The 15,429-nt window shown below is 32.1% G+C and overlaps 2 protein-coding genes across 2 annotated transcripts; one reads left to right on the forward strand and one right to left on the reverse strand.

Moving 5' to 3' along the window:
* Nucleotides 1-656: 656 nt before the first annotated feature.
* HELRODRAFT_150062 (hypothetical protein) lies at nucleotides 657-4,302 on the forward strand (the record flags this gene model as incomplete). Its single annotated transcript, XM_009014125.1, has 11 exons — nucleotides 657-706; nucleotides 898-999; nucleotides 1,098-1,180; nucleotides 1,408-1,475; nucleotides 1,727-1,861; nucleotides 1,986-2,036; nucleotides 2,428-2,541; nucleotides 2,714-2,832; nucleotides 3,375-3,489; nucleotides 3,744-3,889; nucleotides 4,119-4,302. Coding segments are annotated over 11 exons (1,167 nt in total), but the record flags the coding sequence as incomplete, so codon positions are not given.
* A 2,215-nt stretch (nucleotides 4,303-6,517) lies between these two features.
* HELRODRAFT_190444 (hypothetical protein) lies at nucleotides 6,518-15,189 on the reverse strand (the record flags this gene model as incomplete). Its single annotated transcript, XM_009014126.1, has 8 exons — nucleotides 6,518-6,949; nucleotides 10,536-10,685; nucleotides 11,757-11,814; nucleotides 12,332-12,389; nucleotides 12,636-12,693; nucleotides 12,765-12,865; nucleotides 13,905-13,979; nucleotides 15,004-15,189. The coding sequence occupies 8 exons, from the start codon at nucleotides 15,187-15,189 to the stop codon at nucleotides 6,727-6,729; spliced, it is 909 nt and encodes a 302-aa protein (XP_009012374.1). The 3' UTR covers nucleotides 6,518-6,726.
* Nucleotides 15,190-15,429: the final 240 nt, after the last annotated feature.

The raw sequence follows: 15,429 nt of genomic DNA on the forward strand, positions 1-15,429 counted from the left end.
AATGTTTTTTTTTATTCTACACTATTAATCTGAAAATAAAGAGACATGCTAGAATCAAAAATAAAGCCTCGGCGACAAAACTTTTAAAAAAATCAGGAATTTTACAAACAGGTAAGATAACAGAAGTAGTAACAAAGTGTAAAGGGTTACAACAGATTAATTTCAAATAGAAATAAATTTAATGAATGGATGAATGATTGATTGATTGTTTAATATGAGAAAAACTTCAATGCTAGATGTCACCAAAAAATAATTTTTTCACCCATCGCTATAATATGTGCCGATTGTGGTGTCGGTGTGGTGGGTGCAGACCAACATATATAAACAAACAAACCATCCAACGAAGATGAATGTTTGACTCGCCTGACCGGTCACTTGTTTCGTCAGGAATAACAATCAGTTGCGGTGGAGAGCACAGTAGTATTAATATCTTATTCTATTTTTACATTTAACATACATTTTATATTTCAAAAAAGTTTTTAGTATTTTTTTTAATCTGAATTACGATGGAGATCAGTAAAGAAGGAAAATTGAAAGGTGGCGGACACCACAGGAACACCAATGGTTTTGGTGGTGGAACGCAAGGTGATTGCAACAATAACAATGAAAACAATAAGCTTGTTCAAAAATCCAGCGTTCATAATTGGGAGGAAGAAAAAAACATCAACAAAGATTTTTTTGATGATGGAACCATGTCATTTTTCTGGTTAGAATTTTTTGAAAATTGTTATAAAAAAAGAAACAAAGGAAAAACAACCTAAAGTCCTAAACATTCACTTCACTGTGACTCACTAATACAGTGTTGCATAGTGACCACAACAAAGCGTTGATTGAGTGCATATAAAATAAAATCAAATTATTTCAAACCAACACCCGCTCTTTTTTACATTTTTCCAGGCGAGCCCACAGAATATCAGCTCTCATCATTTTCATTTTAGTTCTCTTATATGTTACATTGTATGATGATGCCACAAACAATTCTGATTATAACACAAAAAGGTTTTACAACATTTTATTCATTTATTTATTAGACATAAAAATTTTTTTATGATGTAATCTTACTGTCTGTTTACTAAATATTAACATTATATTCTCAGAGGAATTATAGCTGTAATAATATCTTTTGTGGTGTTTGGGGTGACGATCACACCTGATGGTCCTTTTAGAAGACCTCATCCAGGTCTGGCTTTCTTTCAAAATTTACCTCCCATACTTTAATTTTTCAAGATTTAAGTGTGAAATTCTGTATTTTCTGAATAATTTTGTTTGTGTTGGATACTTTTAACAATATACAATTAATTTTTTAACTTTATTTATTAAAAATATTTTATTAATCTGTTATGATTATAAATATTATAAATATTTTGATGATGCTGTGATTATTGTTACATATTATAAATATTGAAGCTCTTTGGAGGTTGATGCTTGTTCTGAGCATAGTTTACGAACTCTTACTCATCTTCGTTCTTTTCCAAGTTTGTTTCATTTCTTCCTAGTGGGTTGGTAAGTTAATCAAGTTTTTTAAAGTAAAAACCAAATCAAGTGATTTTTGCTTTTATATTAACTTGTTTAAACATTAAATTTTTATTAAATTTAATTTTAATGAATCTCATTTTTTTTTTAAATTTTCAAGTGGATTATTGGTGAAATGTTTTATAACCATGTTAATTTTTTATAAATGTTTGATAACTTTAATTTTAATTTAATTAAAAAAAACCTATTTTAGACTGCTGATGATGCTAGGTTGCTGTTGCGACACATTGATCCAGGCCTCGGCGTTCCTCTGCCGGAAAAAAGTTATGGAGGAAATTGTGAATTATATGATTCGTCTCGACCTGACAATCCATTCCACAATGTTAAGGTATGAAGTTATGTATTTATTTCTTATACCCTGCACACAATTTTCTAGCTAAGTTTTAGCTCTATTTTTTAACCGATTCTTCAAGATGTTATTTGCAAAATGTTAACATTTTGTTTTGTGGCAGGACAAGATGGATAGTTTTGTTGCTGTGCACTTTTTTGGCTGGTGGACAAAGGTTTGATATTTACTTAATTTTTATCTGCTTGCTTATTTATTGCTCAGAGTTTCAAATTTAATCAGAAAAACTAAAACATTTTTTGAAAATGTTTGATTTAATTTCTGGTGACTTTCTTAAGAGCACGTATAATTAATAATAGGAGAAGAAAAGTAAATGTATATATAGTCTCAATCTGTAATTAAACATTTTACATTTCTTTTCATTGTCTATAGTAGGGATTGGCAATTTATTTGATCAGTGGTTTACACAAATTGAAATGTTTAAAGCAATAATATTTTTTTAAAACTTTATACAAAAGCTCATTAATCTAACCTCAAATCATTTGCATAGCAAATTTAATCTAATGAACTCAAACAAATCTGTATTATATACTAAAATTTCTACTCAGACATTAATTGTTCGAGATTGGTGGCTGTGCACTGTGACAAGTATTCTTTTTGAAGTTTTGGAATACACACTGGAACATCAGCTGCCAAATTTTTCAGAATGCTGGTGGGACCATGTAAGTGTATTTTTTTTATGTACTTCATCTCTTAGTTACCTGATGTACTTTTCTATGCTTTCATTGAAAAGATTTGTTGATATTTTTTGCTTAAATAATTTTATTAATAATTATTAAAATTGCATCAAATAATGAAATTTAGTTATTTGAAAATCGTCATTAAATTGCTTAGTGGTTGATGGATGCATTGATATGCAATGGACTAGGAATAGTGCTGGGCATGAAGACTGTCAAGTATCTTTCCATGAAAACGTACCACTGGAGAGGTCTGTGGACCTACCCAACATACAGGTCCTCACTTTTAAATTGCTCACTTAATTATTTTACAACTGCTGGGTTTTCATATTTGGCTGAACAACTTTAGTAGAATGGACTGAATTTGATACAATCATGTGATCAAATAATTATGATCTGCAATTTATGCTTGATTTGCAAACATGTCTTAGTAATTTTTCTTTTCTTTCTGAGAAATAGTGATATAGTTAGTATTTTTGAAAAATGTGGCAAAATTCACTGAGCATTTTTAAAAGTTTATCATAAATGAAAAAATGCAAAGCTGCTTACATTTAGTATTTTACTTAATTTCAATTAAGCTTTCTGCACTGCAAAAACTGCATCATCCATAGCACGTGAGACCTCGCATTTTAGTCACAAGGTGCATCACTGTGGAAGTCTCTGAGTTTTGAACAGAAGGTGTTTGAATCAGGTTAGCGTGCAATAACAGAGTGAGACATGGCACTCATATTATCTGAGCTAACTTGCAAACCAGACGCTTTATTGACATTAGATATTAACAACTGTTATTCATGAACTTAATTTTTCTATTTATTCAGAGGCAAATTTAGTCGAATCCTGAAGCAGTTCACTCCATACATATACACAGATTTTGACTGGAGACCGACACAGAGTCTGAAGAGGTGGTTGTCCATGCTACTCATTGTTGCAGGTGTACGTTGTTGGTTCATTTTTCCAATGTAAACATTCTCATGAGTTTTTTTGTTCAATACTCTTTTGTAAACTTGGGAGTACTTTTGATCGTTTTTCTGATAGGATGTGCCATGTTTTCAATGATAAATATTTCCGGCACAACTATTTAAAAAAATTGTAAATTAAAAAGTTTGATGATTTATTTGTGGCATACAAGTTATTTAAACATAATATATAAAAATGTAATGATGCAATGCAATATTTTATATTGACAGATACTTATTTGTGAGCTGAACGCCTTCACTTTGAAGTTTGTACTCTGGGTTCCTCCCTCACACTTCTTGTGCCTTGCTCGTTTGGTTCTTTTTATATTCTGGGGAGCTGTTTCTCTGCGTGAAGTTTTTCAATTCTTGGACGACCCGTTAGCCTTATTATTTCTACTGAATTAGTTTAATGTAGTGTATGACTGTGATTATAATTTCAATGCTTACTGATGTTTGTCATAGTTTGAATTTTTCAATTGAATAAATGGACAATAATGGTTGGTGCTTAATGATGTTGATAAATATAAAGTAAGAAATAAAATTACTGCTTGTTGAACCGAGAGTGATTATTGCTATACAACTCGTTATATATTGTTTAACTGCCAGGCAATGCCACAAATTTGGTGCTCAATCGACATTGGCAATAGCAATAATGATAACAGAAGTGTTGATTGCGTTTAAATTTGATTGGAACACATTCACAAAGCCCCTGCCTCCACACGTCATTAACATGCTTCTGATTGGTGCCTTAGCATTAATTGTATGGACATTGTGGCATTTCTACTTTCAACGACTTCTGCAGCACACTGAAAAGAAATTGAAAAATGTGGATCAATTAAAAAAAATAGGAAATTCTACTGAGCACGAGAAATCACGAGGCCAAGGTGACTGTGACGTTCAGTTGAAAGGATCAAAAGTCAAACGTGGTATTATAGGCAGTTCGTTGACAAAAAGGAAGCATTAAAGTGAATGAAACATTTGTAAATATCTCCGCAACTTCCCTTTTTTTAGTCATCTTAATCATGTTTGAAGTAATTGTTGTACCGACTGATACCAACCTATTTTTGTTATGAAGTTTTATCTAAAATCACAGATAGTTAAATTGTATATTACTATGTCTATATTTTGCTGATTCATGATGTTTTTTCTGTCATTGATAAGTAAATATTTAATTATATTTTTATTTAAGTAAATATTTTTTCAGATATATTTCCTTGAATAAATTTTGCTTTTAAACGGTATATTTTTTCGAAGTTTGTAATAAATAATAACGAAAACAATGTTTTGTTAGCATGGTCATCGTCGTAATGCATTGCCAACTTTTTCATGTGCCTTTACTATAGTGGTTGATTATGTTCAGATCATTTTCTTACGATTATAAGTTTGAGTGCAAACTCCCTTAATTCATTTAGATGTTAATCCAATAAAAATGTTGCTTATGATTTGTAAATTTTCTAAGTTTGCCTAATCAGTAATCCTGCCTAATCAAAGTCACATGAATGGTGTAAAAAGTCATTATATTGTCGGAAATTTAGACTTCTTTATAATATTCGCAAGATGTTTTAAGGTGTAATGTTATTACAAGCAGTGGAAGAACGGACGGGCGTTGCACACATGAAAGCCTTTTACAAGTTGGAATGATGAAATGAAGGGTGGGTTAATTACCGTACCGTGACTGGCTCATACATTTTTGAATTTCTAATCGGATGACAAGCTAGGTCTTTCGAACCATATTAAAAATACTGTCACAGTGTCAGAAAAATAATTAGCTAGTTGCTATCCTAGTAAGCAATGACCAATTAATAATCGTGCTGTATAACTGGACGAAATAGGTATGTGGCAATAGCAATGCAATGTGTAGGCATTTTTAATAAAAAGCCGACTTCTATTTTTACTGTTTAGATTGTATTTTTATCAGTTGTATTGAAATCGGCGTTTTTTGATAGAGTTTTTTGTTCGAGTAAACAAGCGGGAACTGTTTTTACTGTGGTATTAATCGTGATATATAAATATGATAATATTAATAATAGTTATACATGTATATGGGTGTTGTGCTAAGATGACTGTCATTGTAACGGTTTACAAACTTGCTTGGCTTTTAGAACATTGTGATCTAAAAGAGACAATTGATATTTTTGAACTTGATTCATATGCTTTGGCAATAAACACAGAGTGAAATAATTAAAATTAAGACAATTATCAACTATGGAATTACAAATGGGAATCTAAATATACTGCATGATCCGACAGAACTTGTGTCATTATAGGAACAGTATACTGTATGTTTCATTTCTCACCGCTCTTCCAAAACAATACAGTTTGGGAGCGTCCACTTATAATAATGGATGTGTGGTATCATGCTGCTCTCGCTTAGAGAATATAACAATACCAATATAAATTACTTTGTAAATGACTCTGTTCAAAGAATACATGAAAGCTATATTAAAACGAATGTTTTTTTTATAAATTTAAATAGAAAATCTGAAAAAAAGAAAAATTTTGACCAGCTGTCAAGAATAAAAAAAAATTTTCACAAATTTAACATTGTTACAGCGTGGGTATTTTTCATTGTTTCATATTCATTTTTTCATTTTTCAGTAAATACAATTAAAAAATAAATGATATGTTTTTAAATACATTTAAAAACAATTTTTTAGCTGTTTAGTTGCGAACTAGGATGACTTATCAAATTGAAAATACTTTTTCTTGAAAATTTTTGAATGCTGTTGCCACGTTATTAGTGCTTAATAAATGAAGTTGTATTAAATTTCATATTTTTACAAACGTTATCTTTTTTTGAATATTATTTTTTCTGTAAGTTTTAAAAAATGTGTACACATCATAATAAAAAAGCGCTTGAATAAAAATGAACACCGATACATTAACGGAGTTTGCTAGCACTAGTATTACAATAGATTATATTTCAAAACCGACGATATATATGTGTGTAAGTTGTTATTAAAACATCTCCAAGTTATCAATTTTTGGATAAACATATATATATATATATATATATATATATATATATATATATATATATATATATATATATATATATATATATATGATGCAAGTAAATTGCTGGAAATATTAAAATGATTGTATGTTTAAAAAGATTGTATGTTTAAAAACACCAAACACTCGTACCACTGATTAAATACTTAAAAACCGTTTAGCTCTTTCAAGTCTGGGCAGGCATGTTCGATATGATTCATTAGTTGCCTACGCATTTGCCTTCGAAACTTATGCCGTGCTCCAACTGACAAATTGGATACTTGGCACAGCAGTCTATGTCTTTTCTACAAGTTTGTCCATTCCAGCAGTCTCTGCATGTCTTCGACGATTTGTCACACTTCGAAGAATCACGGCAACAATTGGCGTTTGTTTTGCATGATCGGCGGTAGCAGTTTTCCACCGGCAGGTCATTCCAGTGAACACTATGGAATTGTTTCACATATTTTTATATTATATGTTCAAAAGTAACAAAAATAAGGTTCAAAAATGATTGGATATTTGTCAATACTTTATCAGCTGAAATGGATTTTCTAAAATATCCAAACAACTTGACAACTTAAATTACATTAAAAAATGTAAATAAACTTTAAATTTTCCATGAAAACGTAAACTTTTCACTATTATTAAAATAATTTATGAATAGATAAAAAAAATGCGGTGCTCAGTACAGCCGTGACCCATCCTTTAATTGAAATGTCTCAAAAAACGGTTTTTTGTTTTATTTGTAAAATCATCTTAAAAATCTTTACTCCATAACAAATTGACAAATATCTTTATTTGATGCAAAATAGCAAAACATGTAAGCCAAATAACTGGAAGGAAATACGAATTTTCACAAAATGTGTAACGTCGTTACACCTGACTGCCGATGTTGAAAATTTGCAGCAAATTTTATGTTTGATAGCTGCCGCCACCGCCAACCTTTGATTTGTTGGTTTCGCCAGCTTTAATTTTAAAATAATTGTTTTTCTCATCAGTTTTGATGTTTCTTAATAGAATGATAAACCACATTCCAGTATAATACTTTTTTTTTTTTGGACTACCATCGTGTTATTAGCGTTTTTACGACAGTGTAGCAAGCTCCTGTCAACCATTCCTTTCTATCCGGACTTTGAACCGGCACCTGATATTACTGGACCGCAACTCAGGTGGTGGAGTGTGGTTTTCTGTCTGGATTTGCTCCCATAGCCTTTCCCATGAACAGGTATGCCGCAAGGCAGCGGAGGTTTGAAGTCAGAGTTTTCCTTCTCCTAGGTAAATAGCCGACCAAGGCTAACGAGCTTCACCTGCTCGAAGCAACTGGTTATGGCGCCAGTTATTCGCCTTCGCGCCTTCTCCTGTTAGTTTAAACAGTTCTGAGATTCTGAGTTGTCAGAGGCTCTTTGAGACGCTTGCCATATGGGAGCATTTTATAGATGATGGGAGCTTATCCTCATCACCACCCCCGGCATTAACAACCATTCAAATGAGGAACAACAAGAGCACAGGGAGAGACGGAATTCCCATAGAGCTGATCAAAGCGGGAGGACCAATTGTATGTAATGAGATTCACAAAATCTGCCAAGAAATATGGGACAGTGGAAAATGGCCAGAAGATTGGTGTAAATCAATCTTGATCATGTTGCCAAAAAATGGAGACCTGAAAGACTGCAACAACTACAGATCAATAGCACTGATCCCTCATATGTGCAAGATCATGCTGACGATCTTGAAAGAACGATCGGAGAAAGACATAGAGCAGCATTTAGGAGAGGAGCAGGCAGGTTTCAGAAAGGACAGAAGTACAGTCCAGCAAATCCTGATGTTGAGACTATTGTTGGAAGATGCAGGAAGCAGAGGTCAAACAACTTTTCATTGTTTTGTAGATTTTAAGAAGGCGTGTGGGCAGCTTTAAAAAGTATGGGAGTGTCAACAAAAATGGTAAGGGTGCTGAAAGGGCTTTATGAGGAGTCAAAAATGGCGGTAAAGGTAGGTACAGAGCTGGGAGACTGGATCAAAGCGAGCATAAGAAGTAGACAAGGAGATCCAATATTACTGTTCTTAGCACTGCTGGAAAGAGCCTTGGAAAAAATGGAAAATGCAGATATTGAGGGAATCGACATTGGAGGCAGAGTGATAAGGGACCTCAGGTTTGCAGATGATATAGATCTGCTAGCATCTAGTGCAGAGGGTCTACAGAAACTGATCGAGTTGACGCACGATGGTGGAAGAAACCATGGACTACACATCAACAGCAGTAAGACAAAGATAATGATTTCGGAAGCAGATGGAAACAATGATGAATTCCAGATAGGAGCAGAAAAACTCGAACAAGTGAACCAATTTAAATATCTGGGCAGCCTCATAACTGATGACAATAATTGTTCGAAAGAAATTGATAGAAGAATAGCAATCGCGAGAGGAATGTTTGCATCTTTGAAAGTAATATTGAAAAACGGTAATGTATCTACAAAAACAAAGGTAAAGATCGTAGAAGCGTGTGTGTTTTCTACATTGATGTATGCATGTGAGGCTTGGACGTTGAAGAAAAGAGACAAAGACAAACTGGAAGCATTCGAGATGCATTGTTATAGAAAGTTGCTGGGAATCAGTTGGAGACAAAAGATAAGAAACGATGCCATAAGAAAACAACTTAGAAGACAAAAAACTGTGTATGAAAGTGTCAAGGAAAGAAAGCTGGGTATCTTTGGGCACATTTGCAGAATGACAAACGACAGACTGATCAAAAAAGTACTGATGAGAAAGAGGGACTGGAAGAAAAAAGTTGGAAGACCTGTGAGGAAGTGGATGGATGATATCACGGAATAGACGGGGGTTGGAACATTGAGCTCAATGAAGATGGCGAAGGAAAGAAAAGAATTTTGGAGAGATAGAAGAATACCATCGGCCTCAACGGTCCCTTAAGGGATTACAGAGGATCATTGAATGAAATGAATTTCAGTATCATGGATCGACTGCCGGAACTTCCCTAACGCATCCTGGTTCATTGATTCCTGCTCTAGCTTTTGATGTAATCGTCACAGAGTCATACTGTGAAATATATCAGGTCAAATATTTTTTATATTACAAATTCTTGAAAGACAGATAGATTTATTAACATGTTAATAACTTCAGCAGCTTGATCTTATAAAATTTGAATGATTATGACAACAAAAATTCTTGAGTACGACAACTGATCTTGACATGAAGTACAATATTGAGTAATTCAACCGAAACCAAATCATCTGGCATTGTTTGCATAAACTCTCATTACCAATAGCAATTTCTAATGATTTTGGCGTCTGCAAGCGAAATGGCGCCTAATATCGGATGGGTCGCAACTCACCGGCTGAGAACCGCTGCCATAAAAGTTTTCAATCAAGCGTAGTGCATTAATTACAAATGCAGGCAAATTTTCCACATGAGTTACATTTCGTATTGCTGCACATTGTACATGTGAAAGGCAATGTTGTTTTGTTAGAATCCCATTTTTACGAAATGTAATTTAAGTCTAGCCTCTTGCTATTTTTATGAAATTTTATTGATTACATCATAGGATTTTAGAATGTATAATAAATACTCTGTTAAAAATTTCTCACTATGAACTTTCGGCCATCTTGAATTGTGTTGAAAATAAACGGAACGTCTCAAAGTTCAGCTTATACAATCGTGGTTTCTTTTTTATTTCTTAATTTTTATTTTTTAAATTGCGACCAATCAGAACGTTTAAAAAATAAATCAGATGATCAATTCATTTTTATAATTTGTGTTGCATTAAATGATTTCGGCATGAAATGCATTCATTAAATTGGATTATTTGTACATATTTGAAAATAGGGACAAAATATAGAAACGTTTGCAACAAAATTTAATGAAATTTTTTGATTAAATAGTTACAACGAAAGCTTATTTTCTGTTTAGTTAGTATAATAAATCATTGATTAAAGTTTAAACGGTTCGAGCACAACAGAAAAAACGGGCAACTGAAATATGCAGGTCGAATAATTAAAAATCATCTCCGATACTCACTCGTCATCGGACTTATTATAAAAGCTTGAATAATCATGCTTATCCAAGTCGTGGTCTGGGTAGTTGTCATGCTGGACAGCCGTCTGTCCCGAACTTTTCACCACCTTTGTTTCGCAGGTGCAAGTGCAAGAGGCTGGCCTGTATTCAGATCTGTCGGGGGGTTGTATGAAATTATTAATAACAATGATCATTAAGAAAAAACTTAAGGACTCTTCTTTCTAATTTGTTTACCAGTCATTCTAAATTATAAGATTTCTTATTGAATGCATCTATTTGTGAATGTACGTTTTTGTAACAGTTTCATTTTTTTAAATTAGTATTTTGTTTCGTAAAATAGCGGAATTAAAAATAAATTTGCATTAAAAACATTTTGCTGTGAAGTACCAATAGCATGCTCAGTTCATATTAGTTAGACTGAACGTTGTGTGGGAAATATGCATGGCAGATGGATTTAGAATTGAATAATGCAAGTCATTCATCTGTCAAAGGTAGGAAACATAATGAGTTTATGAGGGTTTAGTCACTTGAACGTTGTCGGCGTGACGGTATGCGCGATTGTTGTAACCTGTTTAACAATTTGGACATTTTTAAATATGTAAAAATAAATATTGAAATAAATACAACAGAATGTAATAAGCAGCATTGAAGCATCGTAGTATATTTGACAAAAAATTGTGGCATATAATTTTATAGTCAAATTAGTAGAAAGGAAGCTGTTGAATACATGTCTTTGAATAGAAAAATGTAGAAATTGTCATAAAAGAAGGAAAGATGGAATCCCATAAACAATCCGAAAATTGGTAGAAAAATTAAGGCAATAACGTACGATTCAAACCAAACCTCACTTCGGTTCCTATTTTAATTATAATACCATTTTTTATATACACACAAACACGTACATTTTGTACTACATATTTTACATATTTTACACACACACACACCACACACACACACACACACACACACACACATATATATATATATATATATCAATATGTAATAAATTCCACCGATTTGTTAGGTGTTTATCAACTTAAATTTGAGAATTTATATATATATATATATATATATATACACACACCGTATATTACACAGAAATAGGTACCTTCATACATACACATTATGTATATACAAAAAATTATTCATACGCAAAATGCACATACACGCACACCCACCCACACATCCACACACAAACACATAAACACACGCACAAATACATACCTCTTGCGTCTTAATTTGGGTCGCATCTGCTGAGTCCAATCAACGAAAGAAGGTCGACCTGTGGTTAGAAAAAATTGTTTAAAAAAAGGTTAATTTCAAATTTTGAATATGTTTTATTTTTATAACTTAATGTATTTTGTGTTGTTAAAATTTGGAATTATTCATTTAACGAGTATTTTATAACTCGCTTTTAGTTAAGGAGATTTAGATTTTAAAGCTTGCTAACCCTTTTATAAAAAAGTTATTCTCAGATGCCTTGGCAAATTATGTCTGCTGGAAACTCATAAAAAATCTCATCTACTACTCTTTGTGACAAATATTAAGTGAGGTAACACATCTTCTTTCTCCAAACATATCTTATGCACAACAGGCTATTTCCAGCTCAGACTTTCATCAAACGCAAACTGAATGTCAGTTTGACAAAATTTTGCAACCCAGTCCCTCCATATAATGAAATGTTGAACTATTGTGAGTGGCACAAATTTTCCACTTGAAAAAGAAAAAAAGATTGTTTTACACATTTGAAAGGAGACAAAACAGATCTTCGATGATCATCATCATCATCATCATTCGACCTCCAGTTTGGTTGCGACCCACAAGCTGAGAACGCTGTTCTATATCGTTATTTCTCTTCTAATAAATTTATCTTTAAGTAATTCAGTTTTTTAATTTTTTCTGAATTTTTTTTTATAAAAGTTTTGCATAAAGTATAAGACAAAATCTCTGAATGAAATATTTTTATTTTATGCTTTGTGTGACTTCAAATGAGCAGCTAAATAAAAGCCAATAAGTAAGGAATGTAGAACACGTACACGTGCACAAAGCAGGGAGCGTGTACAGCATGATATTCTATTGCACAGGTAGGTAGTAGGTAGGTACATGGTACATGCGACGTAATACGCAAGCGCAATCGTACTTGTTCTGCACGCTGTCCTGCCTGAAACCATGCGTGCGTGTCTCTATTGAAACGATGCGTGCGTCATTTGTCAATCGCACATGTACATTAACCTGCCGTCGGTTACCACGTTACTAAAGATAATGATCATTGGATCGATTGCTTTGAAGGCATTATTGATGTCAGATGCCTGCGTTGCTTCGATATTTCCAACCTACTAACAAGACGCACCGCACGCCATTGCGAGATTCGAAATATACTGAAACAACGAAGCTAGCACCTTACCTGCTACATTCAATATTTTGAGAACCTGAAAACACTCTTATTTTTATTTATGCTTATTTATTAATATAAATTATACACTGCCAAACAATTTAGTTCCAAATTGTAGAAGTGATTTTTTTCAAATTAGAGTTTTTGCCTTCTATACAAGACTGAGGTTGTGTACGTTTTGTGCTATGATGATTTTTGAAATTGAGATGGAATTTTTTAACGTGACAAAGTGTTCTTTTCAAATCATCTAATTATTTTATTGATGGTAAGGAATCGAAATTATTTACTTTGTGAGCACAAAGCAAAATTAAATAACGGCAAACAAGTCTAATAATGCTCTGGCATTTTGAGCATTTTGCATCTTTTCAGTTACTTTGAAAGCCGTTCATTTCATTGTGTAAGTGAAGGTTTTTTTTGCGAGTCGAGAGTGCAAACAAAAGTAGCAAACAGACAGACAGTAGGTAGGTAGGATGTTTTTCCGGGAGAGCATCAAACTTCGGTTGAAGTCGATTACAGTTGTTTCTAAAAAAAGCAGACGATTTTCTCAGATAAATGTATGCTTATTTTTATTCATGAATGATAAACCTTTACTAACATTAACGAAATATCAATGCTTGGTCAACGTACAAGTGGAAGATTGTTTCAGTTTTAAAGAAACATTCAATTTAGGATTGTTTATTACAGTATAAAATTTGAAAATTTGTCTAAAAATAAAATAACGAAACGATATAAAAAATTACAAAACAATGTTTGCACGCTTGAACGGGAAGAATTAATTTTAAAGGAACAGTTTTTTGTTCGTTAAGGAAAATTCGCCGTGATTGCAATGTTGCAGCTGAAGGTGTTGGGCCCATGAGAAATCAATATTGTAGCCAGTGTACGCAGTCAAACTGGACGAGAGTTTTTATTTAACACTATACCTTGTATGCATTTGTTTTATGCAATTCATAAAATTTCGGTAAACTTAGTAATTAATTTACGTTAATTTGAAAGTGAAAATCATTTTTTGTGGCTGTCTCACTTCCAATATCCTTGTTGTAGGCGTCAATCGTGCTCTGTCAATTTGAATTATTGTTGTGTGCCAATGCGTTTTATTTGGTTGTAATGTATTTATTTAAACACATTTATTTTACATATAATAAAAGCTTAATGCAATATTTTCTTTATTGATTGACGACTAATAAATTTTATAACATTTGTGTTTAAATAAAAAACAGTAATTGCACAAATTCAATATTTATTAAATTTTTATTACTTAACAAAAATTGAACTTTCAAATGTCTTAACTGAAAAATCTATACTCAGGTTTTATTTCAAATGAATTAACTTGTTTTAATTGTTTCAAGCATTGCAAAAAAAACTTCGTCAAAATGCTTTAATTAAAATAAATATTTCAAAAAATTGTGTGTTTTTCAGAAAGCAAAATATCTAGATTTCAATCAATCCAAATCTGACGAAACTAAGTTGAAGCTTTTTGGCTGGAGAATGCCATGCGACGTTTTCAAACATTCATATTTTGAACAACGTTGCATCAACGTCTTAAGATTTATTATTTCGTCCCAAGTATAATAAGAAATTATTCCAACGATCAAATTAATTAATTAATTAATTAACCAAATATAGTTTTCATACAGAAAAAAATTGAAAAGATTTTGCGCCATTGCTTTGAAAAACTCAAAAAAATAGTAAAATTATATTTGAAAAATATCAGATTAATTATGATAATTTTGTTTTAAGGTAAATTTTATAAAACTAAATACAATTTTAAATTAATTGAATCACTTGAAAAATTTTGGAAATAAGTTTCCTTTGGTTCAATAACCAACATTTTCTGATACCCAGTTTAATAATGTTCATTTCAATTCATTCACATGAAAGTCTAAAAACTATTTTTTTAAGAATATGACTAATTATGTGATAAAACAATTTTTTTAATGAAAAAAATTATGGTTCAATATGCTAATCTTTTTGTGTTATCGTCAACTTTTTTCCGTACACATTTAATTCAAAATATTTTATGATGACCGCCTAAATTTATTATTAACACTGAACAAATATGTTTTAAAAATTATTTCAGACCAAAAATAACTTACGAGAAAAATCCGTCGAGTAGCTCATCTTCCTGCTTGGTGCAACTTCGAGACTTGAATGGTCGTCGTCTGCCACGTCCTCGCTGTCTCTTAGCATGAAGTTTTTCTTTCTCAACTGTACTGCTTCACAGTCAAACAAGAGTATCATCAATAAGATGGACGTCGCCAACATCATATTTCTTGTTAGCACCAAACAGAATTTATTTAATTAATTTAATTAGTTCATTAAATTTAGTAAACTAATGAATGCAGCGCCTTTGATTGATTCAACTGAAAGTAAGACTGGCTGTTGAAAGTGTTCAGATTGTTTAAGCAACCACAGTCACGACAAATTAAACCAACAATAAAATTCAAATTTTTGCAATCGGTGATACTGTTGAGAAAATTAAAAAAAATTTTGTCAACAATATCCAAA

This window comes from Helobdella robusta (assembly GCF_000326865.2).
Source record: "Helobdella robusta unplaced genomic scaffold HELROscaffold_13, whole genome shotgun sequence".
NCBI lineage: Eukaryota > Metazoa > Annelida > Clitellata > Rhynchobdellida > Glossiphoniidae > Helobdella > Helobdella robusta.